Here is a 27880-nt window from a genome sequence, read left to right as displayed (position 1 = left end):
CTTCTATTGGTCTGGAACGATTTTTATTTGATGTTATCGTGAGCTGAATATTTCTCATAAAAGTCCCAAAGTACCAAAAATATCGATACATGTTTGACTCAACTTACCATAATCACCAAATTATGGAAGTTAAAATGGAAAGCGGTAGGCCAAATGCGAGTAATAACTGCAATTTATTACACTCTAAATATTATAATATAATAATTGAAAACTTAATGCTTCTAAATTTTCTTGATTTTAGATCTCTTCGGTTATAAAATTAGTTTTTTTCTATAATTTTTGAAGAATTGATAAAAATTTGACGTTTTAACTTAACTTCAGTCTTTATCAACTAATTTTAAAACAGAGAGACCTAAAATCAACTTTAAGAAACATTAATTTATTGAAAGGTCTAAGAAATATGTAATACTTATGTGAACCATACTTAAGTACATGATAAACAGACTTTAACATACATATGAAACGACTTTAATGCTTAAAATTATGTGATTTTATTAGTGTTATTGGAGTGAATGCATATGAATGCATTTATTCACGAAATTAACTTAGTAAAAAATATGTAGATACATAATTTAAATATGAACACATCTATATGTTATAAAAAAATTATAAAAATCTAATGGCGGTCTAACCTGCCGTTTTATCCGGCTGATTTCCTTTATTTTTTTGACTGCTTATATATCAAAACAAGATTTTTTCTCGTTCATTTTCGATGGTTTTAGATGGTTTACAGATTTCTTCTCATATCTCGAGTTCTAATTGAGACAACTTGTCCGTTTTGGTAAATCAAGCCCTTTGATTAAAGATAAAATAAGAGTGAATTGGTAGAGTCCCGGAAGAGTTAGCGAGGACACTCAACATGATGGCTGATTATTTGACTGTCCTCGATACTTTTTGTATCTGGTTGACGACATAAATATGAATAAACTAAGTTATAATTATGCACATAGTAATTTTTGTGCGTATAACTCAAATTATGCTTAGTATTGAAAATAAATTAATTTATAAAAATGTTTCTGCTCTTCAAAGAAGTCGTACAGAATACAGAATTTATTATAACAAAATATTTTATGTAAGACAACCGCTCACAGCTCAATATGAATAATAGTGCACAGTCTACATAGTTAGCCAATAAACCCGTCGAGTAGAGTACGAGTAATTGTGTAATTTAGAAAGTTCAGATGCTGCAACAATTATTTATATTTACCTATTATTCGGAGTAGGAATGTTTTGCTCATATTATGTTACTTCAGCTAACATTTTCTACTCCTAGTGATAATGTATATCCTTTGGAAATAAAACGAGAACAAATGTTGGAAAATTTATTCAAGTACTGATTCAAGCCTTGAAGGTTCTTCCTCATATTCAGGTTCAGATTGAACATTTCCAGGCTCATTCCAGTCTTGTATTGAACCACTTCCCATTACCATGAAAAACGTTGCGGTTACAAGAAGCACTGCAGACGATACACCAAAAACCAATCGCCACCATCCAGCAAACTGTCAAAAAAAAGATACATCATAAACTTTGTTTTTGTGCTCAACATGAAATTCGATTCAGATATTGAACATGAAATGGAAACAACAATTATATTAATTGAACAGCAAGATATCTTCAATGGTTGAGTGAAATTCAACACAACTTTTTGTCTAAGAAAAGGACCCCATACTTTTTTGTAAAGTTGATGGAATTAATATTAACTTATTACTAATTGTCTTATATAAGCAAAATTCTTAGCTTTCACACGAATTTTACAGTACCCGTCATTCTATAAGGTTTCTGTAAAAGTGCTTATCGAAAGTAATGATCATATAGATTGTGTTTTTCACAAATAAACCAGATACTGACCCTTGTCAGTCAGTCAAATAACAAAAATAATATATAAGTATATAGTTTTAATCTTTTGAAAGACACATTATCTTTTGAAATTTACAGACAAACGCTTACAGAGCCATGAAGTCCCTCAGATACTACATAATTTGCTGCTAGCAGTCCAGCGGCACCAACTGTTTGACATAGACCGAAGACAGTTCCTGTAACATTTGCTAAATGTTAAAAACGGTTCATTTTCATGATAAAGTTATTGTTAAAATTTGATCTAGTTCTTTATGTTATAATCATTTATCATAACTGAAATTAAATCATTTGAATTTAAAGATATAGTGAACTCTATTGGAAAAGAATACCTAATGAAATATTATAAAAACTGTATTAGTTCTAACCAATATAGAGTATAACCAATATAAAATTGACAAACCAGCAAAATTTGGAGCGATATCTGCAGCACTGGCAAAAGCTCCGGCCGGTGTTGCTCCAGTCATTGCTAACGCTGCAGTATATAATGCTGCTGGGGCAGCAGGATCGCAACCAGTATACCCCAAAACGAATATCAAAGCAGCAGGAGGGAAATGTGCTGGAAAACAAAATAAAGTAACTTAACTATACACGGTAACTAAGAACTCAAAGTTAAGAGCGAGCGAAGAAAAAAGATCATATAAATAATAACAATATTGTATTGTGATGATTGTGATAGACAATAGTTCTTGACAATTTTACTTAATTGAATATATCCATCAAAATAATCAATTCTTCATTTTATTACTAATAAAGAGTACGCAATTACACATTTTATTCAATTTCAATTGGGCGTCTGAATAATCAAATTTAATTCTTAATTTCGTTTCCCAGATTTGTTCAATTATAATCAATTTATGACTGGTACGTATCATTTAACAGGAGGCCTCTAACTTAATGAAGATATAAAAATGAGGCATGTATTTTCAACAGAGTATACGAGGAAATGGAGATGTTCTATACATAGCAATTCTCTATAGAAGTACCAAAACAAATTCGTTGAGGCTCTTTCTACAATAATATCAAATTGTTAAGAAGATCACAACACTCAACAGACTTTTTATACTCAGTATATTAGGAATATAATTTTATTTATCCCTGAAACGTGACCCATAAATAACACAGTGATTAGCCACGTTCTCACACCTACCGTGTAACACGTAAAATTCATATAACGGACAACGCGATAGCCGGATCGACCCCCACATTCATCATCATCCAATTCTGGGCTCTCTATCTCAAGACAAAAGATGGACCGGAACGGCGATATTAAGTTATGTTGTATCGATTTAAGAATAGTCTTGAATTAATCGCCTCCCGTTAATCGAAAAGTTTCTACCGTATCATTTGTTATAAGGTACTTACATAAATACACAAAAAACTTCCGGGATGTTGTAGTAGATATCAATCCTGATTCTCGAACGTGATCTACAACAATACCAAAAGTAATGGCAGCAAAAAAATGACCAATGTGGGGCAGTGATTGTAAAACGTCTTCCTAAAAATGAAAATAATACTTTCTAAAGATATTCACAAGACAATATATATGTGTCAAAATCAATTGCCATAACAAATTTCTTCCCAACATCACATTTTGCTTACTTCATCACTTAATTTACTGTTATAATTAGAATTACAGTTTATAAACTGTTTTTTATAGATGCATGTGTCTGAAATAAGTAATACAAACTGTACAAGCAATTTTTTTTACTATCTGCAGTGTACATAAAGTTTTTCCAATAAGCTCTAAAATAATTATTCAGCCATTCAATCGAGTCTCTATTTCTGTATATTTCTTTTAAATTTTTCAATACGGGAATGTTAGATATGCTAGAGTAAAGTTTTAGCCTGATTAGTCGTTGATAACATATCAATTTTTATAATTTTCAAAGAATTTTATAGACGAAAAAATAAATAAATAAAAATTATTGCTGATGATAAAATACTCACGTATTCTATAGAAAACCCATACACTAGTTTCAAATATTTAGTGATTCCAAGCATTAGCGTGGCGTCTGCCCACTGACTACCAATAACTGCTATTCCACATGCCCATGCCGGTTTGGAAGCTAATAGTCGTCTCCAAGGTAAATGTCGGTGCTCCTACAAAAAAGCTATATTGAATTCGAAGTCTTTTCTATACTAAATGAACTGAAAAAGTAATAAACGAAATAATTATCTAGAAGTCACTATGAGGAAGTAGCTGCTTATCGACTTCCACCCATCTCCTACCCTTTAAAAATCATACCTATTATATCTAATTTACTGTCTTATCTTTTTGTTTCAAACTTAGGCATAATGTTTAGTGGAAATCTGGGGCATCTCCTATCTGAACGAGATTGATCGTGACGAGATTGAACATTGAGTGCATTAGCAATCATTCCAATTTATTAAATCTATATATTCAGATGCATTAAAATTAAGAGGAGGTACTTCAAACTTTCATTAGGCCTCGATGTAGCCGCCCTAATCCTTCTAATCCCAAGTTCCTCAATATGTTTCCTAGAGCCAAGTTCTATAAGCAAAATAATATTTTCTGAGTTGGCAAAAAACGCATTCCTTTGCATAACTGAATCAAGGGCGTCTCTGTACTGTTTTCCGAGGTACCTAGTACCTAGTACCCACAAATAAATAGCTCCTTCCTTTCAAATTCCAAAAAGGTTTCAATTTGATGAACCCCATTCGACTATAAAACTTAATAACAAGCTCGGCAAGAAGTTCCACATACGAGACATATAAATGTAAAATTCTATTTGCAAGTTTTAACCCTCGAGAATAAGCAGCTTTCCTCGTTTTTTTTTACCAAGTATTCGGACTATATTTCGGTTGATAGTGCTTGACAAATTTCCATTCTATGAACTGATTGAAAATAAAACGATAGCTCTGATTACGTTGATATTCAACAGCATATATTATTTTGGAAGAATACCATGAGATGATTGAAATTTGAATTCATTGTACTTCCTACGAAACTTGACAACATGGAACGAGGGCTTAGTAAGCCATATTTTCAAGCTTTTTCTAAAAAAAACTCACTAGAAAATATCCCACAACAACTTCGGGTTTTTTAATGTTCTGGTGAGGAAACCATTGTTCTCAGTCCAGGTGCTGATACAAAGAGCAAGGACGTAAATTGTGATGTGTATGCATGTAAAGAGTCCTCGACAGAATTTAAATACAACAATGATAATCATGAAAAACTGCAAACGACAGTACTTCGTCCACATAATGCGAAACGAATCCAGATATGAATTATTTCAAGCCACCCTTCAAGGCCAAATATTTGGAAAAAGAGGTCCAGGTCGAAGACAAACTTGAGAATTTTAGAATTTGTGTCAAATAATCTTCCCTCAACTCTTAAGAATTGCAGTTGACAAAATAAAAATCGCCAACATTCGTCACGGATTAGCACCACAAAAAGAAGAAGATCCGTGAGAATGAATTTCAACTTTACCCAATAGAGGATTTTTTCGCTAGTTATTAGAAAGTAATAATAATAAAATACTTTTAACCAATCTTTATATAATTTGTGAAATTAACTCAGGTAATTTTTTCTACTGAATCATCTCTTGTCATTAAGATAGACAGAGTATAAGAAATTTTATTACAAGTGAAAAGTTGATTCGACAATATAACAAAATAAGTTAAAGAAAGCATAGTAATAAAAAATTTGCGTTCCTGTGAAGCAACAAAAAAGTGTATGTGTTTTTGGTTTGTAATTTGCCTTTTCTATTTAATTAACTCCAGATGCCGCGAGAAAACTTGGTGACCTTCAGTTACATTATGTTTGACATGATATCATCATATTTACTTTCGATAGAATATGTAGTAGATATTCAGAGGAAGCTAAACACGGGATAAGTCCTGTGATTAAATTTCCAAAACTTATATAGTTTTTGAATACCTAATTTTTACGTACATCTCTTTTTGGTCTATATGGATTGAGTGATTGCTCAACAAACCTCCACCATAAAAAATACCATAGAAACGTAGTTAGAGATATAACATAGCTTAACCAATCTCGTCCGAGTTTCTTGACGAGAAAACTTCCCAGGATTCCTACTATAGCGTATCCAAGATTCACAGCTGAAAATGAAACAAAGTTTCAATAATCATCATATTAATTTTGAGAGTTTGTGTTGTGATGATTAATAAAAATAATTATAAAAATCAACGCACTCTTGCTTATTTCATGATAAGTAGAGATTGGAAAGCTCCATATCTAACCAAATCCGAACTTGAAAAATTTTGATATGATAAACATCTCCCCTACCTTTGATCTGCGCACAGACACTCTCCTATTAGACCTGATAACCACTGTTTTAAACAATGGATGATTCGCATAAAGTGATTATCTTGCTAGTATTTTCAACATAAATCTAATTCTCATACTAAGAAGTTATGATTTTGGAACCCTATCCAAGTTAATTATATACTTACCTGTATAAAGTGAAACAAAGCCACTAACATGCTTCGGTTTGATCCAAGTTACTGCCAGCATATGAGCTGCAGGCCAAGTAGCACCCTAAAATTAGATATTTTGTAGTTGAAAATGTATACAGAAATACAAATGTATCATTATGTTAATTCCTACATTTTTAACACACTGTTTAGTACTACTACTATATTCACTCACAATTACACTGTCTGACTCAGTTTATTTTCGGTGTCTGTGGACGATAATTTGGTTATCGAAACTCACGTCAGATACTCCAATTGTGAGTGTTATATAGTGATTAGGTTAGGTTAGATTAGGTTAAATTATGTTAGGCATTGTCAGACTAAACAGTAGGACTCACACTTTTCTAAAAAATTTCAAAATATTGACTCCTCCCTTCTTTATTAATTTTAGAATATGTTTGCCTAATTTGCAAGCACAGTTCTCCCATTTTAGAAAAGTCTTTGCACTGCTATCCACTTAGGAACGCAACAACTATCTACCTACTCCACGTTAAGAATTAGTTGAGGGCTCTATACTGTATAATGCGAAAAACATGCACAATCATTTGAAAATTGAAATCTAATCTATAATATCTTTTTACGCATTTCGCAAGAATTTGAAGGCGTATTTACTGGAAAGTGCCTACTGTACTTAATTTTTAATTCAAATTCATTATCTGGTTGAATTTTCATAATGTACAAATGTAAAAATTCTTCATTTTATATTTTGTCAACAAAACATTTTTCTCTCTTTCTCTCTCATTACTGACGCTCCACCAAACTTCACCTTGGTTGTCATATTTTTTTCGCATCGACAATTTACATATCGCAGGAACATTCTGAGCGCACAAATAATTTTGAGAATACAATTCTATTATTATAATAAATAACTGGTACAAGTGTTTTCATGGATCAGCATCAATCAAGTTGAAATAAAATGTACTGATGAATTTTCTATACCAATGTTACCTCTTGTAGTCTACCTACCATAAAAACTCCTTGAATGAATCTGATAAAGACGTGATATGCTGTCAACCAAGAAGCCGGTACCATTATTGATGGAATTCCTGCTCCTAATACTCCTGCTCCAAAAAGTTTTTCAGCACCCACTCTTGCCGCTACCCTGCTTGCTGCCAATGGGGAAATTAGTGTTCCCCACATAAAGGCTTGTCGTAAAGCCGCTTCTGTTTCATCCGTTCGTGTCATAGGAATCTAAAAACTATATAATGAAAGATACACTAGAATCCACAGCAAAATGATAAAGTCCTTAATGGGAGACTATAAGGATTAAAGGAAGAAACACCATTTGCACGAAAAACAGTTTAGATTGTTTATGGTAGTATTAGAGACACAATTATTATCATAAAAAGTTTGTTGTTAATCATAGAAAGAAGATCATTTATTCAGATTTATCGTGATTAAACCCTCGGTAGATTAGCGGAGTTGTACATTGAAATATGAATGTGTTAATAGAACTAATACGCGTTTTGATCTCCTATGATTTCAAAGTCGGATTCCTGAAGAAATTCACTCAAAATCAACTTTGGATCGAGTTTCGAAGGAAAAGTAGTTGACGGTTAATGTACTAAAATTCAGTTAAGTGGTTATTTTGTAGTAGTTTATTTACAGCAAACATTCTGTTCTTACCGATAGATGCAAAATTATTATTATTATGAATAAAAAACGATTAATACCAACTGAATTACCTCGATATGTGGAATGGATCTTACAACGTGTACATCTTTCTTATTATTCTCCATATGACCAGGTGGCTGACAATAGCTCGTAATATAACTTGTATTTTCCACATATTCAGCAAATTCTGCAGCTGAATAGTTAGATGTACTATTGGCGCGCAAAGCTACAAATGCGCTTTGCTCTACTACCCCACATAAAACAAATCCCGTGAGAACGAATACTACTAAGACTTGTCGATTGCCAATTTGATCTGAAAAAATTGTTAATTGTGAAAATTATTCAAATATGGTCCTTGAAGTTATGAGATTTCGTGAAAAAGTTACTGTAATAGTGTAGAAGAGTTGTGGAATAGCGAGTAAAATAGTCTGTCCTTAACTTGCGGATTCTTTACAATCCGCTTCTTAACAAGACAACATGATAGAAATACGCTGTGGAATTAACACTATAATCATCTGTTTTAACTCAACCAACAACAGTCCTTTCATAACTTGACGTTATACTGATCGTTATCGAAACCGACTGCATTCGCCACTTCTGTTATCTTCCAACTAAAATTAGTGAAATAAGTGCTTTTAGGAATGCTATGGCTATTCTTTTCTCCTTAAAACCACGTTCATTAAGTTAATCATTGTCAACATAGCGAAATCAAATTTAGAATATTTCAAAATAGGTTGCTAGTTTGTGACAGCAAAATTAATTCAGTTGCTGCAGCCATTAAAAAAAGACAATGCCAGCTTATAATAAAATTGGCATTATTACACAAATTTTCCACAAATAGGGTATAATCAAGTGTTGGCAAATTTGTTGCGAATTAGTTGCTAGCCTTTCAAATAGTGGAGATGGTAAAAAAGATACAGAAGACGTAAAGACTGAAAATATTTTTCAGCAGTTAATTTTCATCGTTGCAAATATCAAAAAAATAGCTTTTCGGAACAAACTAAAAGAGAAAATTGAAAATACAATTTAGGTAAACGCTTTAGAAATATCAATCATGCTAACTCAGGGTACACACAGTAAAGATTGATATTATTTGAGAAGAAAGACTAATGGATCTTATATGAGCTTTTAACTTTTAGCTTTAAGTATAGAAGCTTTGTCAACACTGGTTGAACGTTATCAAGGAATAGGGGGAATGGTGAGAATAATAAAATTAATCATACACACGTTGATAGAGCTCAACCAATGATGGATTTTATTGACCTGAGGCTACATAAATCTTCGAAAAACCTATGTTAAAGCTCACTTTGGTATAGAGGGTCAACTTCGGATTGTTTGATAATCTCTTTTTAGCTCCATACATTTTTCCCAGTAATGTTCAATAAGTTATACCTTTTTTATAATAAGGATCGTCAAAATAGCCATTCACTTCCGAGATCACTTCTTGATTGTTGGAAAATCTTTGACCACCAAGCCATTTTCTTAGTTCTGGAAACGGAAATAAACTAAGAGAGCTAAATCTGGTGAATGGGATACATGAGGTATCAATTCAAACTTCAATTCAATAATTTTGGCCGTTGTAATATCGGATGTGTGAGCTGATTCATTGTCTTCATGAAATAACATTTTGTTCTTAGCCAAATGCGGACGTTTTTGCTTGATGTCTTCGCTCAAACGTTGCAATAAGTTCGCTTAATACTCATCGTTGATAGTTTTTGCCTTTTTTGGAGAAGTATTCTTTTTCCAGTCAATTTTTTTACTCTTCCTTTGTTGTTTTGGATGTAACGTCATGAACCCACATTTCATCCATGGGTAAAGACGCAAAAATTTGGCTTAATTTCTGTGAAACATTGCCAAATACTCGATAGAATCATCTCCACGACGCTGTTTTTGTTCGATTGTGAACAAACGCAAATTTTCAGTTGATATGCGATGTACTATACTTTTTGGAATTCCTACTGTGTCTGCTAGCTTGCGAACTGTTAGTGGACAATCATCCAGTGCCACTTTTTGGATTTTTTTTAATATTTCTGGAGTTGTCATCTCGGCCTCGCTTAACTCTGCTACCAAATTTTTTACTGTAGATAACAGAAATTCATCCAGAGTAGAATCTAGCTCAGTTTTTATATTGGTTGCGTTAATGCCTTTAAAATAAAAGTATTGTATCACATAACAAAGACCAAGTTTTTCCATGTTTACAAATTCACTGAAAAGGTCCACTATTGATGGGTTCCAAACAAATACTAAACAACTTGGCGACTTTAAACTTGAAACGTATGCTGTATAGATTGTGTACTTTCTAATACAGTATAAGGATATTAAGATCATCTTAAAAAAATTCATCTTCTAAATAACTCTATGGGCTCAAAAAGACTTTTCGGAATGAACGTGCTTCACGACTTTTGCGTTACGGAGAGCGGATTAAATGCGTAGCAAAATGTACGATATGAACTTTCAGGTCAAAGTTATTGAAATAATATTTTTATGAAAATTAACCACAGTTATAATAAAAAGTTACTGTGATCATTATTTTTCAATGAAATTAAATATATTCGATTACCAATACTTCGTCATTTTATTACTTTCTCTCTCTCTCTCTCTCTGCTTACTGTACTCAACAAGATATTTATTGTTCAACAATGTTCCGTTTTTAGTAAAAACACATTTCAGCGATGCTTTACCTTTCTAACCCTTCTAAATAAAAGTAGGCGACTTTTTCCTCAAAACAGACAGTTACGTTAGCCATAATGTCCGCATCTAATGAGAACTTCTCTTACACAAATGAACCTTTGAGGCAAGGACACAGAAGAAAAGCGATGGGTACCAAATTTAGGATATACGGTGGATGGTCAAACAATTTGAAGTGCAATTCGTAAATTTTAACCATGACAATCACCTAAGCATTAGTTGTCTTGATGGGAAAGCATTTTATTCTTCTTTAAATGCGGTCTTCTTCTGCAATTATTTCTCACTTTACCTGATCATCTTTTAGAAGATCGCTGGTAGTCGCAATTTTTAACTCTTCTGACACCTTGCTACTGAATTTATTCAATTTTCATAAGAATTTTAAAGACTGATCAAATAGAAATTGAGCTATCGAATTGGGTGAAAATTCAATGGAAATTTCTCAACGCTTGCGCAAATATATTTTCCAAGTTATAAATGTAACATCTGGAAGTTGAGGTTGGAAACTCAATCAACATTAGTACTAGTATTTATTGATCTAGAACAACTTTCTATATCCATCTACATACCATATCAGGTATTCTCTCTATATCTAAATATAGAAATTTCATAGAGAATATAAATGACTGAGGCATTTGCTTCATTTTAAAGTTCTGATATTTCAATTAAAAAAATTATGGTTTTTGACATGAACATTGTTACTTTTGTTAATATCTAATCTCTCAGTAATAATGACAAAACTCACCATTCACAACTTTAGCAGCTTTTTGTAGTTGGATGCTACCTCTCTTTAAAGTGGATAATCCAGGAGGCATTTCTAAACAAGCAGAATTCATCTAAATATAATTACTAAACTTTGACACTAAACTATACACGTTAAATAAAAATTAACATCAACAACAACAACATCGTTCCAGCCATTTTGTAATCTGTAAGATATAATTCAAGTTTATTATCATTTTCCTTGTTGCCCACTCTCGGTTTCAATTGGATAATAATGTGAGTAAATTTGTCTAAATAATTGCTCCTCAGTTTGAAAGGGGCCGGTAATAATATATATCAAAGTTTTCAAAGGAAACTATTTGCATTAGTAGACAAATAATTAGATTATTTCAAAAAAAATACAAAATGCTCCATATTGAATCGGTTAATTATTTTATCATATTTCATTATAGTGCGATGTAAATATATTTAGAGCTATTATCATGGCAAGAGCTAATATTTCGAAATTAAACTAAACCATGGCAAGAATTCAAAATTATTCATATTCATATATCAATATCAAAATTCATATTACGCTAAAATAGTTTTACAACATTTACATTAAATTTTAACAAGTTGGAATAATATATTCATAATGAACATACTATTTACACTACCACCACACCAACATAATTACACTGTCTGACGGGCGTTTCGATAACACAAATTCCAATATGCTGGATGTTTTTGCGTGTTTTCTACCTATAACTTGAGTAAATGTATCAAAATTAATAAGTCAGTATGACATCTTTTAATAGAAGAGCCAACACACATAAATGTATCCCTAAGTATAAATAAATAACGATGATCACTGATTCGATATAATACGAGGGCATAAGTCGCAGCTATTACTTTTTTCGTGTAGATATTTGAACGGATGACAAACGTATATGTGTCATATGAAAATACTTCAGGCATACTGTGTATGAAGACCACCAGATAATTCTGTGATTGTTGGTGTAAACAAAGTATCGGAACTCACTGGTGCGGGAGGGGAAAATGAAACTTAGCCCACTCTCTTGGTTCATTAGCATAACTAATACGTTTATAGATTTGACGGTACGTAGCACTAGGGGCCTTGGTACCTAGCTAATCACAGAACAACACACAGAATATAGTGGATGCATACCAACAACTTGTCAACCTTATTGTAGCACGTGTAGCATTTTTGTTCTATTAACGTTGATATCTGGAAGGAATGTGCAAAAATGTTAAGTGTCAAATTGCGGGCAGATATTTAGAACATGAAGATATAAATATTTACTGATCCAGGTTTGCTCTTCCTTCTGTTGCCTAGTTTAGACTGTTTGGCTAACATCGCCCCGTGTTTCTTTTGTCCTGTATAAAAGGTTTTTCGGAGCCGGATTTTTTCTATTAATAATTCAATAGTCAAAATCTAATTATCAAACTACTAGACTTTCCATTCTCTATCGACTATCGTTCCTATAATTAATACTTTAAACCACCGAAACACTTCGGCTTGTGACAAAACATTTTCCGTATGTCTTTTACAAAAAAGACATCGACATCGTCTATCTAGACATCAGTGGTAAAATATGTCTCTCCAAAGAACTGAACGATTTGAGCGAATCTTTAAACTACAGAAAAGAGCTGTTAGATATTTACTCGGACTAAACAGCAAAGCTCACTACGGGGACTACTCCATTTCGCAATAATTTTAGGTCATATTTACTGGAAAATGCCTTCTACTCTGTTAATTTAATTCCGGATATGCTGCATACTGGTTTAATTTTTGCTATGGACTCATATAATAATTATTACCCATTTCTATCACCTATAACTTTGTTACTCATTGTGTTTTTCTTCTGTATATTAAAATTTTCAGTTTTCACAAGCTTTTGTCTACAAATTTTAATAATTTTTTGAAAATAAACCATTTCTCTTTGTCTTTCTCTCCCTTTCTCTCTATTCAGCTCAATTGTTAAATTAAGTTCATTCATTCAATATTGTAAATGTTAATTTTTGTAAATAACGTTTTTTTAACGTTCATAATTCTAAATTATGAACGGTTTTTTTTCTAAATTCATAGATAAGAACACTATCAGTAGGTGTTTCTATGTAAATTAAGAATTGTATAGGTTAATGAATAAAACTGGAATAAACATAAATATTTTTATTTTAACAAATATTATTCCATACATTACCATATATACATCATCGTACACATTAGAAACATGAACGGAATTTACAACTTTAAAGTTCGAAATTGAAAATAAGTTTGGTTTTTCGAGATTTTGTGGCTTAGATATTATTACCGCATTTTTTAGATAATTTATTACAATGTTTCGACTTAAATCATGTAAAGAACCAAATTTCTTATCAATACACCATAAATTAATAATCGAGCCTAAAACTATCATGTATTTGAAGTATTTGATCGAGTTAGTCAAAAATATTTTCCAAAATCGCTATCATCTTCTATTATGTAAATGATACAAATAAAAATTACGATCTTTTTACATATAGTTAAGTGTGTCTATTATGATTTTCGATTAACTTGATCATTTACCAATACGTTATATCTATATCTAAATACATTAAACCCCTTGAATAAAACAATGGAAAGGCACAAAAAGATATAATGTACCAATTCTAATATAAATATTTTGGAAAATATAAAAAATACACATTTTTCAATGTAGCAAATTAGTATCCGAAGATAACTCCATGGAACAATTTAGAGCTTTCGAGAAGCATAGTAATAAACGTGTTTTACAACTTTGCCCTTGTCAACTGCGACTAGAAACGGTATTTATGACATAATTTTTCCCACTAACAACTAGATCATATCAAACTAAACTTGTATTTTCTCAATTGATATTTCTCTTCTTCTCGATGGCCCTGAAACAAATGAAAAGATTGATGAAACTCTCAAAACAATTAATTTTTTGTTTGCGACGTAAGATAACGGAGATCTATAAACTGCTGATTCTATTATGAATGCAAAGTTGGGATAACTCCATTCAAATACTAGGTAAGAGAAAATTATAAGTCCGGGTATGCTTCATATTAAGATGTATGCCAAGCATCGGAAAAGGAAACAGAACTATACATGATATTGCGATCATCTGTTTTATTTAACAGTAATAACTACAGATAATAAATTGGACAGTTCCTCGCTGAGACGTCCAGAAGAATACATAAATTATAACTTCCCAGTTTAGTTATCCTTTAAATCCAAACAGTTTGATGTATGCATTAAATAACCCATAAAAAACAAAATTTAATAATAAACTTGTTAGAGCAGTATGTGGCAACGCTGCTGATGCCAGGACGCGAATATAAGAGGTTCGTTCCAACCCATCAAAGAACCGTCCTTGGTACTGCGACGATTCTGCGCAATGCAAATTACGTGTTCCAACAAGGCAGTTCTTGTTATACGAACTATTCTGTTTTGTGTTCCAACCGACTGAGACATCGTTTGTGAAACGTTTCTGGGACGGTCTTTTCGATAATTGGTTGATAGTAAGTATTGTTACAAGAGCCGTGTATAGCCGAAGATTGCACGAAAATATCATTTAAACGCTTCCAACAACCGTTCGACGAACGGTCCAGATCAGTAAACTGGAACAAACCTGAGGTTTGGCTTTCGAACGTTGTGCGCCAAACCAAATTGTGCTAGAGGAAGGGACGCTGAAAGCGGAAGTGTATTGAGCTTGTGAAAAGCACCACTCGATTTAAACAGTATTTCGCAATGTCATTTTGATTACATTTACATCAATTCTGTTAACTACTAATTTCAATGGCATGGAATTCTAACAGACAGTCGATATTATAAAATGGCTGTGTTTTGATGGAATGTATCAATTTCAAAAGCCCCCTTTTTCTAAGGTTACAATATAGATACGCTAGTAAAATTTGGAAGCTAGCTCAGGTCCACTAATGACGATAAGTATCAACAAACACTGTTTAGTGATTGCAATATCAGTAACAATGTTAAGGGATAAGGCCCCTCCTACGTGGGCGACAAAAACGGCGTGATAAGAGCGACACCAGCGAAATGCTTCGTAGGCTGTCGTTGCGGACGACACGAGCGACATGGACGTCAATAATTTTTGTATCAATTAGATCCACTATGGTCTCCAAGGAGAAAAGACAGAAGAAGTTGTCAACTTTGTGATTAACCACTTCATGTTAATAATATATTTGTATGATAAACTTGAATGGGAATATTTGCAGATATCCATATTTCCAGAAGCAGATATTGTCACAATCGACGATTCTGTTTATAATAAAAACAATAAATTCTCAGTGTACTATAAATAGTTTCACTACTGAATAGGAATTTTTCGTGAATAGGCCTATAAATATTCAAATATTTATAGAGAAGTAATTATAACAACTAATTAATCTACAAGTTTTTTTCTGGTGGGAAATATTTCATACGATGTCAGGATTAAAGCCACTTCAAAAGAGGTACATCAATTTTTTGTGTATCCTAAAAAGCATGTCCTAAGAGAGCGAAAACTAATCGCTCTTGTCTTTTGTGAAAGAATTATTTATGTTAATAAGGATATTCTGTTCCAATGAGTGACTCAATTCAATTTGAATGGATCTCTAAACAAGCAGAATTTTCGTTTCTGAGTAGCTACCTACATGATTGTATTAAACACCTCAGCATAGTCCTAAAGTTAAGATAAGTTGTGGAGTCATAAAAATTGGTATCGTTAGACTTTATTTTTCCGAAGTTATGTGCAAATGCTACTTATCTTTGGGAACCCACACGGCAGAAATACGGTTTCGATGGATCACTTCATCATTTGACTGCTACATGCGGAAAGAAATTGCTGCTAAACCTCAGGACACTTTTGGCAAAAATTATTGAGAACTTTGAAGATCAAATGCATTTATTGGTATTACCAGAGAAGGACGCAATCTTTCCGATGTAATTTATGAAAAAATATTGGAATTATTGTAGCCCAATCATAAGTTGTTTGCTAATTGTTTTGCTAATAATAAAATGTTTGAGTGAAATAAAAAAATAAATTATATATATTAGATTTAACTAATTTTCAATGATATATTGTAAAGAAAAATTTCGAACAGTCATCTACTGAATGATGTTTGTAAATATTAATCAGATATATAATTTTGATATTAATATTATAATCCAGTTTGTTGACCGTATTTTTTTCATTATTTAATATCGTTTCACTATAGACGATTTGTAACTAATGGCCATAACAAAACGTGCTGTCCAATTTCGTCACCAGGAAAAGTATTTACGTATTCGTAATAAATGAAATTTCAAGTTAACAAAAAGTCGTGCATATATATTTCTTATATAAGAGGGCGTGACTGTTATTACAATAGATCTGTGCTTTCACATAATAGTTTAATAGGGTCAAAAATTCATCGGAATATATTGAAATATATAATCTAGTTTATTTGACATTACTAATATGGAAGATAAGAAAAGCTTATGTAAAAAATAAAATTTTGTATTCATATAATTACGTGGAATAAATAATCTAAATCTTATTACGCGTATCTAATAAAAAAAATTATTTTATCTATTTTCACTAATTTATATAATAATTAATCAGATGTTGCTTAGCAATAAACAGCACTATAAATAAACATGAGATATATATACTCAATCAAATAATCAAAATATTCTTAGAATTGCTTAAAAGCGAAAACCAAAGTAGATCTGTACTTATATACAATCTAATTGACCAAAACGCAGCACTATATTATAGTTATTTCAATTATTGTCAATTTTATGTTGGAAGAGATGAATTCACATAATGAAGATGATGTCTACCTCTAGAAATAAGACAAGTAGTTAATATTACCAAGCAGAATTTATCGCCGAATACGACAAAAACATATATTGAGGTTTATATGAAAATATTTAAGATCGGTACAGCAGTAAGAACATCATCAAGATGCTATATCTTTGCACTGAAATGACCCATGGCATTTTGTTTTTATTTTTTTGCTGGAGAACTCTATTAAACTCTTCCTTGGACTTTATTACCGAAATGTCTCGTTTTGGCGAATCTTCTTCCAAAAGTATTCAATATCTTTAATGAATAAGCGGTAGTAGAAGTAGTCAGGGATAGAAAAAAACATGGGAAATGAGTGGAAGATGACACGAAGTTCCGGCGCTTGAAAATATAAAACAAAACAAGAAAATACACTTAGACCAAATAGCTCTGGCAAAAAACCACAATTACCTAATAGTAAGACTAGTTTAAAGAATGTGATTTCTTAAGATTTTCAATGAAGTGCGGAACATTTAGTATCTGAGTAATTAACGGGATTAAAATTTAATTATAAGTAAATTATTTTCCTCCTTACCTATTTTGTCACAGCTTCATTTAGTAAAATCTAAAACTGAATATTGTGACCCCTAAGGAACGCGTCTAGCTGACTTGACGCTAATCCTCCTTCAGAGGGTTGAAGGTAGTAAAGTTGTTGAGAATGTGGCCTGACTTGCTGTCTCTGCGAATGCTGTTGTTGTTGTTGTTGCTGCTGCTCTTGTTGCCGTCTAGCTTGTTGTTGCTGAGCAAATAGTTGAGCTGAATTTTGAAACTGTATCTCCGACTGTTGTGCTTGATAGGCAGCCTGAAATAAGAAACGTAGACATATTATCACATAATATTGTCAAAGTTTATTAGACCAATAATTTATTGGGTGCCTCTGGAGCTAAAAGTTTGTTATACAACAAAACAAAATAATAAAGTACATTGTCGACACTTCCGAAAATTGAAATCTGATCGTGTTTATTGAGAGTATATTTATTCGATTATTTTTTGTTCTCCCTCTCAAAGTCTTAAATTGGCAATGATCAAAATCGGATATTATTTGGTTCGTACTCAATTATAAATTGAACAATTTTTGAAACAATTAATCACTTGTTATTATTGAGGCCAACAAATATCATTGAAATATTTAATGAAGAATCAGGTTTTGTAGTTCTTAGTCCGATTCATAAACTTGACGTTTGCCGTTGCCGTTCGCGGGTGACGTTTACCGTTTTACGTCTATTTACCCTATTCATAACTCGACATTGCTGCTGTTAACATAAAAATTCCATTCTTTTTGACGTGTGTACTACTTTTTGTTTTCATAATATTTTTATGTTTTTGTTTGTAATCCAGTATTTATGGACGATATTATGGCACAAATAGCAGACGGCATTTTAATGTTTTAAATTTTGTAACAACAAACGTCAACGGCAACTACAAAAAGAGATTAATTGCCATTGCGAAATGACGTCGTAATTCAAGTGGTTGGAATGGCAGAAGAGAAGAACAACTAGATTTGAATTCATTGAAGAGTAGAGGGAGATAGAAAGTGGTAATCCTATGCTCTTCCTCTCTCGTACAATAGTACAATTGCGCTCAAATCCCACTCTCTCTATCTTTAATATTTTCTCTATGCTGCGGTCACCGTTCTCTCTCAACTAAAAATATTGGGAAGAATTGCCGTCAGTCGTTCATATCATTCAAAGAGAATCAATCGAATTGTTTCTATTAATCATATGATACTAAACATCACTCAATAATATATTTGATTCCCCCATTTATTTTTAGACAACAATACATATAATTATCAATACAAATATGCAATAGAAAATCAACGTATCTTGGAATTTTCTTATTATATTTTATGCCACTCACGTGAATATTTTATTACTGCATATTTGAGCTCACTCAAAAGTGATTGGAATGGAAATTTTAGCCAAGTTAAAGTGAAACTCAAAAGTTTATGACGAGTTTTCGTTGCTTCAGTTAGTCCATCCCCCAACTGGTACGCCAGATAAGCATAAATAAATTTAGCATTCGTTTATTCAGATTATGGCAAGGGTGAAAATTGGTCGCCAATCTACTATCACTGGCTCACAGGTTCAAAACTTCCCACAACATTGTCCGATGTTCTCCTATGCTATCTACTTATTTTCGCAAACTTTTCTCTCCCACCCTCTGCACGTGACCGTACCAATTCAACTGTTTTTTCTCAATATAATTGTTCCTTTCAAGTTCAGTTGCTCCGATTGCTTTCCGATCCATATACCAATATACTTCTGATCATTGCAATGTAGATCGTCAGTTTTCATTGTTTTCCTATGTATTCCACAGAATTCCATTTAGTTATTGTTCTTGCTCTGTTTATTCTAAATGTGGGTATCATATGTATTTTTGTTAAAAATAACTACTTGATATTTTCAGTCATATACACAAGTACTGTGTCTTTTCTACATTCATCTGTAGTCTCCATTTTATGTAACACTCCTTTAGTTTTCATGCCATTTATTCTAAGTCATCCCTGTGGTATAGTGACATTTTGAAGCATCTATGCTGTACTGTAAGTGTGTTAACCAAGACTAATAGCACAGTCATCAGTGTTTGCTGCTTTTGTTTGACATGCTGTGTGAAGGATCTATAAGAGTAGGTTGAGGATACTTCCTTGAAATATACCTACATTAATAAATAATTAGGATTACTTCAGGTATTTTAGTCGGTCACGTAGATAAGATTTTAAAATACAAACATTATTAACGTATTTTTCTAACTTTCAATAAGATCTCAATGGGCCAGACTGAGTCAAAGAATTGGTTAGTTCAAGAAACATAATAGAACAATATATCTCAACTCAAAAATAAACAAAATTTTTTGAACTAATCGAGAATTTGTTCAAATGTGAGGTATGGTTTTCCTGGATCTTTCCTTTGAATTATGTAATTTAAATTGTTCATAACGTTCACTCCTTCACTGGCTAGTTTATACGAGATACTTCCTGTTATTAACACAAAATTACATGTGTTTTTTAAATTGTTCAGTGGTGTAGAAAATTAAACTGAAATTATATTTCAAGTAGCTCAGATTTTCGGTTTGTAGATCATCAATTAAGTCATCATCATCATTTTCTGTTTTACTACAATATTAGTTGTGGTATGGTGGCATCAGCTATGCCATAGGTTTTTAAAGGAATCGCTACGTCCAAATTTCTCTGAATGATTTCACAGAAATTGATCTATTCGATGTAAATTTACGAATAACCCACCTGTTGTTACGTCAAAATATTTTATTAAAATTCTGATGGGTAAAAATACGTGGAAAATTGTAAATCGGTTTCTCTTGAAGCTTAGAGACTTTTAGTGCTGATATTTAGCTACTTCCTTGTAGTTTTGAGGATTTGTAGTGAATCCTTTCTAAATTAAAAAATAGTAATGCTCTATTTGAAGTGATAGCTCTAGTTTTTGTTTATTATACTAGCGAAATCATTTTATCTACCCATTTTCTTTGTATTTCACATAGAGTACTCTGCTTTTTCTCATCCCATCGTTCCTACTTTCTTTTCTATAGAATTCTTATTTTTTGTTATCACCCTATTAAAATAGCTAAAAAAATTGATATCGTATGGTTGAATTTCAACTTTCAATTAATGCAGATCTTTTTGTAAAGAACAACTCAAAACTTATATTTTATATTGAAATTTGGTATCTAATATTCTAATTTTTACCTGAGGTACGGGTTGAGTTCTGACTGTTTGAGAATACAAAGGACTTTGTTGTTGTAGTTGCTGAATATTTAAAACCTGTGGACGAGGTCTCTGTACGTAAGGTTGTATTCTTTGTTTCAACAAGAAATCGCCGTCGGATTGAGGTAGAGATTGATATATTTGGTTGTTGTACTGTCCACTGGAAGGATCGAATACTAAAGCGCTTGAGTAAATCTGACCTATAATAGAAATTTTTGTCATAAACATCAATGTAATTGTTGAAAATATAAACTTGTATGTTTAATCATCCTTATTCGCTTCAAATGAACCAAATGGTCTCTTTTATAAAGTCTGTTAGCTTATCACAAATAAACAACAAAGGGCTGCTTAAAATTGATATGTAATCATGAAAATTATAGAAAGTTGTTTGACAAAGAGTTAAATAATTTTGATTTATTTCTCAACTTATATATTTACTTTGAAAACATCGATTTCCATTTATGAATAATTACTTCCTGGCAGATTCGAGAGAAAAATCAATCAGAAAGCTAGGGCTTGTGATGTGGTAAGGCTCTACCTTCATTGCGGTGCAAATAGCATAATTTAAACCAGTGATGCTGCACAAGGATAACGATTTATATATTGAGAAGTAACAAAACTGGTCGATTAAATAGTTAACCTTCAGTCTCTGAAGACGATTACTTGGTTATCAAAACGCGCTTCAGAGACTGTAATTGCGAGTAATGGTGTAGTGGTAGTGTAAACAGTGTGCTTAGTATAAAACTGGTTGAATCATCCCACCATATAATATAAGCAAAACATATAAATAATATTGATTTAGTAATTGGTCCACTTTATAGCCCCGATTTAATACTCAATGGTTTCTTATCGATATTCGTTCAACGTTTTTTATTGTTTATGAAAAGTTATGTATTATTTTCTGCGAATTCAAATCAAAATATTATAAACTAGAAATGACCACCTTTTGTTTTAGAAATAAAACTATATCAGATACGGGAACGTGCAATTCTATTTTACTAGAAACAATATATATACCTATAATGAGTTTAGTCTTATTTTACTTTCAAATTCCTACAGAAACTATTAACTTTTTCTTCTTCTTCTTCTTCCTGCTGTGTATAGGCATCATTGCCTGTTTTTCTTCACGTCATTGCCTCTGCTCAGTCACCTGGGAGGTTGTCACTCCATCTTTTCCTAGGTCTTCCAATGCTTCTTTGTCCTGCTGGTGATTTGTCCCTTGATATTTTCACAATTCGTTCTTTCGTCATGCGGTCAATGTGCTCATTCCATTTTATCTTTCTATCCAGTACCCAGTCATTGATATTATCTATCCTGCATGTTCGTCTTATGTTTTCACTCCTTTCTCTATCCAGTAGTGTTCTTCCCGCTATTCTTCGAACTATTTTCATTTCTGTAGTCTCCAATATCCGTTTCGTTTTAGAGGTCTCAGGTCGGGTCTCTGCTGCATAGGATAATATAGGTCTGATTGCGGTCTTGTAAATGCGGGTTTTTGCTTCAGTTCGAATTTATTTATTTCGCCAGATTGTGTCATTTAGGTATGCTGCTGCTCTTGAGGCTCTTGTAGCTTGGTTTCTTACTTCCGTCTCCACGTCTCCGTGTCCAGATATTTCGATTCCCAGATATTTAAATTTCATTTCCTGATGTATTATTTTGTTATCCACCACAAGCTTACATCTGATCGGTGTCTTGAAAGTAACCATTGATTTTGTCTTTGCCGCTGATATTATCATATTGAATTTTTTTGCTGTTTTGTTAAATTGGTACAGTAGCCTTTGCAGATCGTCCTCGTTCTCCGCCAACAGTACCGCATCGTCTGCATAGCACAGGATTTTGACTTCTTTATTTCCCATTTTGTATCCTCTTAGTTTGCGTACTTGTTTTATGATTTCATCCATCACTATGTTAAATAGGAGCGGACTGAGAGAGTCCCCTTGCCTAATGCCCCTATTTGCAGGTATCTGTTCAGTTAGGTCATCATTTATTTTTGCTTGGATTGTATTTTTTGAATATATATTTTCGATTATTTTAATGACATTATATGATATCTGTCTATCATAAAGAAGGTGTATTATGTCTTTTAATTGTATTCGATCGAAGGCCTTCTGCAAGTCAATGAAACACATGAAAGCTGGTCGATTATATTCGATCGATTTTTCCGTTATTTGTCTTATGACAAATATTGCGTCCGTGCAGGATCTGAAACCCTGTTGTTCATCTGCTAGTGAGATACATTCATTTATTTTATTTGTTATTATCTTTGTGGTTAACTCCGCCTGCATGATCGCTGGGTGGATTGAGTAGCTTAGCGATTGTGTTGCCGGTCCCAAGCCCGAGAAAAGGAGGAGGGTTAGTGGAACGGGTTAGCAGCCCATCCACCGTAAAACCGAATATAGCCCCACAAATTTGCCTCGGAATATTAACTTTTTGTTAGTAATAATGATGATCAATCCACTGATATGAAAATATACTCAATATAGATATCAATCTAGCAAGACTCACAACTCAAACGACTCGACAGAAAAAATAGTTCAAGGTACGTTGTACTAACCCTCTTACAGACTAACAAGAGTAGTAGTTTATCAATATCGCTCCAATACTCATCAAAATTGACAAGTTTAGCTCTCTGTATTGTCAGTTCAACTACAATTAGATTTTTGAGTCACAGAAACTAAGCATTAACTGATTCTATTAATTACGTTGATAATATCAATAAACGCCAATATAAATCTTCAAGAACTCATATGAACAATCTGATTACCAGCATGAAACTTCCAGTAAGATATTATCTCAGTACATACCTGGGTGAGCTGAAGATTGAGGTTTAGCTGTTGTGGTTCTAACAGTGAATGGTGTAGGAGTCGGGGAAACGATGTTATTCTCTTGTTGGAATCTCTGGAACTCGGCTTCGAAGTCATTTTTTTCTGGTGAAATTGCTGGTTGTAAAGTTGACTGAGAAAACAGAAATAGAATAAATAATAATTCAAAAATTTCGGAAATATACGAGTTCTGCTTCCTAGGTATGTCTTTGCAAATAGTTAGGATTATGCAGACATTCATACCACTATTCAAATGACAAAAATGAATCATAGATGAACATTTTTAAGCGAAAATTGATAACTACTAAGACCGTTTTTTTTTCAACCTCCGATCGCTCCGTGCAGACGCTACTACATGAAACCTTTGGTTGATTTCAATGTTAGAGCTACGTGCAGTATTCCAGAGCTAAATCCCATAGGTCCAATTCCTAATTCCATCATACAAATTGATTCAAGTTAGTGTAAAATGAAGATCCTTCAATTACCAATACCAAAAAAAACAAGTTCTCATTGTCCTTCCAAGACAGATTTTATGGAAATTCATAATTACCACTTTCGGATTCACCCCTCGGAGCCAATGGAATAACAAGTACCATTCTGTCATGATATTGATAATATATTATTATTCCAAAGAACAAATATAATTTCCCAAAATTATATCTGCTATTTGGAAATAAAATCTTGATCCTTTTATACACAGATAGATAACCTTATAATGGACTGTACGGAATAAATAATATTTCTTTGATGGAATTATCATTCTAGTTAAGCTTACCTGTATCTGTTTCGTGTATAACAATGGATTTGGTCTTGGAGTTACATTCACTTGTACTAGTTGTGGCCTATAGGTAGTAGCTGGAAGTTGTGGTCTTTGAGTAGGAGTGGTATTTATTGGCCTTGGGGTTATTGTCACTGGATGAGAAGAGGTTCTATAAATTACCGAAGAAGGCGTGGTGCTAGAGATAACTTGTTGGCGATAGCTTGGCCTATCGAGCTCTGAATCTTCTGTAGGTTGAGATACATACTGGGGACGGGAAATATAAGTTGGACGACGAACATGCTATGAGAAATTTTTCTTTTATTAATAATGTTATGTAATGTAAGATGAATATAATGCAGCTCTTCAAATTCTGTTGTTAGACTATCGTTTTTTCAGGGACCACATATATTTGGAATGAATTATCCCATTGGAAATTTCTACCAAAATGCAGTTGACAAATTTTTACGATTTCGTGATATAACTAAAATACAACAATTTTGGCTATTCAATGAATTTTCTGCGAAATTTGGATTTTGAGTGAATTATGCTCTTATTTCCTTTTGGCAAATATGTCTTTATCTCAATATCGTGTCTGACTATAATAAAGAGTGAGTCACTTCTATTTATTCGCTCTCTAGTCGATCATATACCATCTAAAATTGATTAAAACCATACAGGATGTACCAAAAACAAATCAAAAATGCAATTTTTGAAACCGAACTTTCAAATCAAATTTTTTAATTGTCCATGGAAAGTTAGGTCAATTTTGAATAAAATTTCATTTACCTACGTTTCACCACTCTTAAGATATTCCATTTTTTTCGGAAGTGAAGAAAGCGTACAAGTTCAATTCCTTTTAATCAATTTAATTTAGAAGTGGAGTTGACAATATTGATTTAGGGTACCTTCAACCATCAATCATTATATCTGTTGTTCCATTATTTCAAAGTATGTGTTCTAATATTGAAGGTCACTTTGGTCCTTTTGAAAAATCAATAATTATTATTTTATTACTTCAAACTGAACATCCTGTGTATTTTCAATGCATCAAATAACACATTTGAGTTTTCTATCATAGTGCATAGGAGTTTTCTAAATCTCTAACCGTTCTGAAATTGTTAATCAAGAAATGTAATATTTACAAGGAACGTTTTTACGCCCGAGGGATAGCGAAGACAGGGAATCAAATTCGAGACTAGTAAATATACTCATCTCGGGAAGTATATGAGATTTTTTCTTCTTTCCGCAGGATTTATTTTAGGTTTTTATCAATTTAATTCAATACTATTCGCATGAAATAATAGGCTGTATTGACCAGTTTTTATACGATCCTGAGAGAAAGTTCAAATATAAAATCACTTCTAAGTCAATTGTAGATCCAATCTCCCTTCTTTCCATTTAAATCATAAGTTCTTGAAAACATAACGTCAATTAAATCTAGTTATAAATTAGCTCAGATATTCTTCATTGCATTTTTCAACTTATTCATTGCAGCATATCATGTCTTACCAACGTAAATTCGACTAATCATAATTCCCTACAGATTTTTCTTTGGGTTGAGGTTCGGGGAACAAGAGGGCCACTTCAATAGTCCAAAATGACATGAATACGTACATTATCATGTTGGTTTTTCCAATTTTGACCATCATTATTATTCAAAACTAGTTTCAAATGTTCTTCAAGGAAGTCGAAGTATTATCTTTCATTAATTGGCGTTAACCGATACGCTAACATCAAATTCTTAACTTGCATCAGAAAAGATTATCCAAAAAAATTTCAAAAATAAGAGATTTTTAAGACTTCCAAAAATTCTAGTAGTCTGCTGAGCAAACAGCCTACCATTTTTAATAAGGAAGAAGACGTGCCACTGTGACATTTTTGACGGTGTACTAATTAACGGACAAAATTCATCTCTCATCAACTTGACCACAGCAAAACATTTACACCACATGCTGTAGCAATACTTCCTTGTAGTTCTTGGTGCACTTTACTTTTTGGAGCCGCCTTCGTCGTTCATTCACAGTGAACGGGATTTTTCATATATAATCACATAAAAGTACCTGTTTGTCAAGAAAGTTTTTGTCGCCTCAATGAGAAGTAACATTTTTACGTTATTTTCGTTCATAAACTTCCATCACACATATTCAATTTGATTGTCCTAGATAGAAGAACAGATTCATATCTATTGAACCATGTGTATAAAGTTGCTTACATTTTATTAAAACTACTATTAAATGGATATAGAATTGCAAAACGATAGTCTATGAATAAAAATAAAAAACTGAAGACTCTCTGCAAGGTAGATATTCAAGAATGCTGCATACCATATTTTCATAAGAATTTTACAAAAATTTTTTTAATGTTTCATAATGGTTAGGTTAGATAAGGTAATTTTCATACAGTTCACATAATCTTATCAAGCAACAAAAAGAAAAAGAGAGCATCTATCTGGTATTATAAATTCTCACCTGTGGTTGTGGAGTAACTCTTAATAACTGTTCTGGCTCTGGCTCTTCTTCTTCGTCATGTGAGTAGTTATTTTGGAACAAAGTTACTGGTGGCTTAGGTGTTTGATTAATCGAAGGTCTTCGAATTTGTTGAATAGGTCTAGTAGGATAATTTTGTGGAACATTTTCGTTCTCAGCTTCAGTTTCCTTGTCGTTTTCGTCCTCTTCCTTTGGAGCGTTTGGGTCGCAAGGGTTACCGGAAACGTAAGTGAACTCTCTTTTGTTTCCATCAGGATCGACGTAACCGTATTTACCTCTCACCACACAGTCAGTACCTGAGATGATTGTAGATTATGAATAATATTATTTTATAAGGAAATTCGAAGGTTTATATAAGAAGATTCATTTCAATATAAACAGAATCCATTGATATAAAAATAAATACAACAAAACTGTACCTCTTGTTTCTTCTTTAAAACTCCCATCAGCGGCTTCATATCCAAAAGTAAAAGAACCGTCATCGTTGACTTTGTTGTAATTTCTAATAGTTTGTACTGGCGGTGCCTTGGACTCCTTAGTTCTACCTTCATTGGCTCTGGCAGAACCTCGTGGTATGTAATTACTCTCGATACTTCTTGGAGAAGCTGCTTGTTGTCCATATAGACCTTAAAATTCAGGTAAATACTAGTTCACAAGGTGTCAATTAGAAGGTGTGTTTGTTAATCAAATAAACAGAATCTATTACCAAACACACAAAATGTCAAAGAGGAAAAGATGTGTCATCTAAGTGAAAATGGAGAGGAAGAGAATGATGAGCTCTAGTGAATTCTTGGAACGTATATTTTTAACAAATATTCAATGATAACAGAATCTTAATTATCAGAAATGACATAATAATAAGACAGCAAAATTTCATTGTGCATGGATAAGTCTAGTTTTTTCGAGCGCTTGTAGGAACGACTAGA

The 27880-nt window shown here is 32.6% G+C and overlaps 2 protein-coding genes across 3 annotated transcripts in view; both read right to left on the bottom strand.

The window, feature by feature from the left end:
- Positions 1 to 1309: 1309 nt before the first annotated feature.
- On the bottom strand, positions 1310 to 12297 carry LOC130892255 (sialin-like). Its single transcript, XM_057797535.1, has 11 exons — positions 11982 to 12297; positions 11360 to 11543; positions 8001 to 8242; positions 7282 to 7506; positions 6295 to 6379; positions 5774 to 5940; positions 3805 to 3957; positions 3220 to 3352; positions 2258 to 2413; positions 1948 to 2033; positions 1310 to 1499 (listed from the first exon to the last, which is right to left on the bottom strand). Exons 2-11 carry the CDS (start codon positions 11448 to 11450, stop codon positions 1323 to 1325), a joined length of 1515 nt encoding a protein of 504 aa, XP_057653518.1. The 5' UTR covers positions 11451 to 11543; positions 11982 to 12297; the 3' UTR covers positions 1310 to 1322.
- A 1198-nt stretch (positions 12298 to 13495) lies between these two features.
- LOC130892803 (mastermind-like protein 2) overlaps positions 13496 to 27880 on the bottom strand; it is a 60502-nt gene continuing 46117 nt past the window's right edge. The window contains exons 3-9 of one of the 2 annotated variants that reach the window (XM_057798433.1): positions 27374 to 27580; positions 26937 to 27250; positions 24484 to 24768; positions 23691 to 23841; positions 20872 to 21089; positions 17704 to 17970; positions 13496 to 14238 (exon numbers count right to left, since the gene is read on the bottom strand). In XM_057798433.1, coding sequence (XP_057654416.1) covers positions 17734 to 17970; positions 20872 to 21089; positions 23691 to 23841; positions 24484 to 24768; positions 26937 to 27250; positions 27374 to 27580 — 1412 coding nt within the window. In that variant the 3' untranslated portion in view covers positions 13496 to 14238; positions 17704 to 17733. The remainder of the gene's footprint in view (positions 14239 to 17703; positions 17971 to 20871; positions 21090 to 23690; positions 23842 to 24483; positions 24769 to 26936; positions 27251 to 27373; positions 27581 to 27880) is intronic. The other variant, XM_057798434.1, reaches the window with a different exon arrangement.

Source organism: Diorhabda carinulata, chromosome 4 (assembly GCF_026250575.1).
Source record: "Diorhabda carinulata isolate Delta chromosome 4, icDioCari1.1, whole genome shotgun sequence".
NCBI classification, from domain to species: domain Eukaryota; kingdom Metazoa; phylum Arthropoda; class Insecta; order Coleoptera; family Chrysomelidae; genus Diorhabda; species Diorhabda carinulata.
This window is presented reverse-complemented; position numbering and strand designations above follow the sequence as displayed.

Coding starts and splice junctions, on each gene's coding strand:
- LOC130892255 (XM_057797535.1), bottom strand. CDS start 11,450: ATGAATTCTGCTTGTTTAGAAATGCCTCCTGGATTATCCACTTTAAAG. Junction 5,941..6,294: donor CTTTGTTTCACTTTATACAG/GTAAGTATATAA, acceptor TTTCATTTTCAG/CTGTGAATCTTGGATACGCT. Junction 1,500..1,947: donor CTGAGGGACTTCATGGCTCT/GTAAGCGTTTGT, acceptor TTTTTTTGACAG/TTTGCTGGATGGTGGCGATT.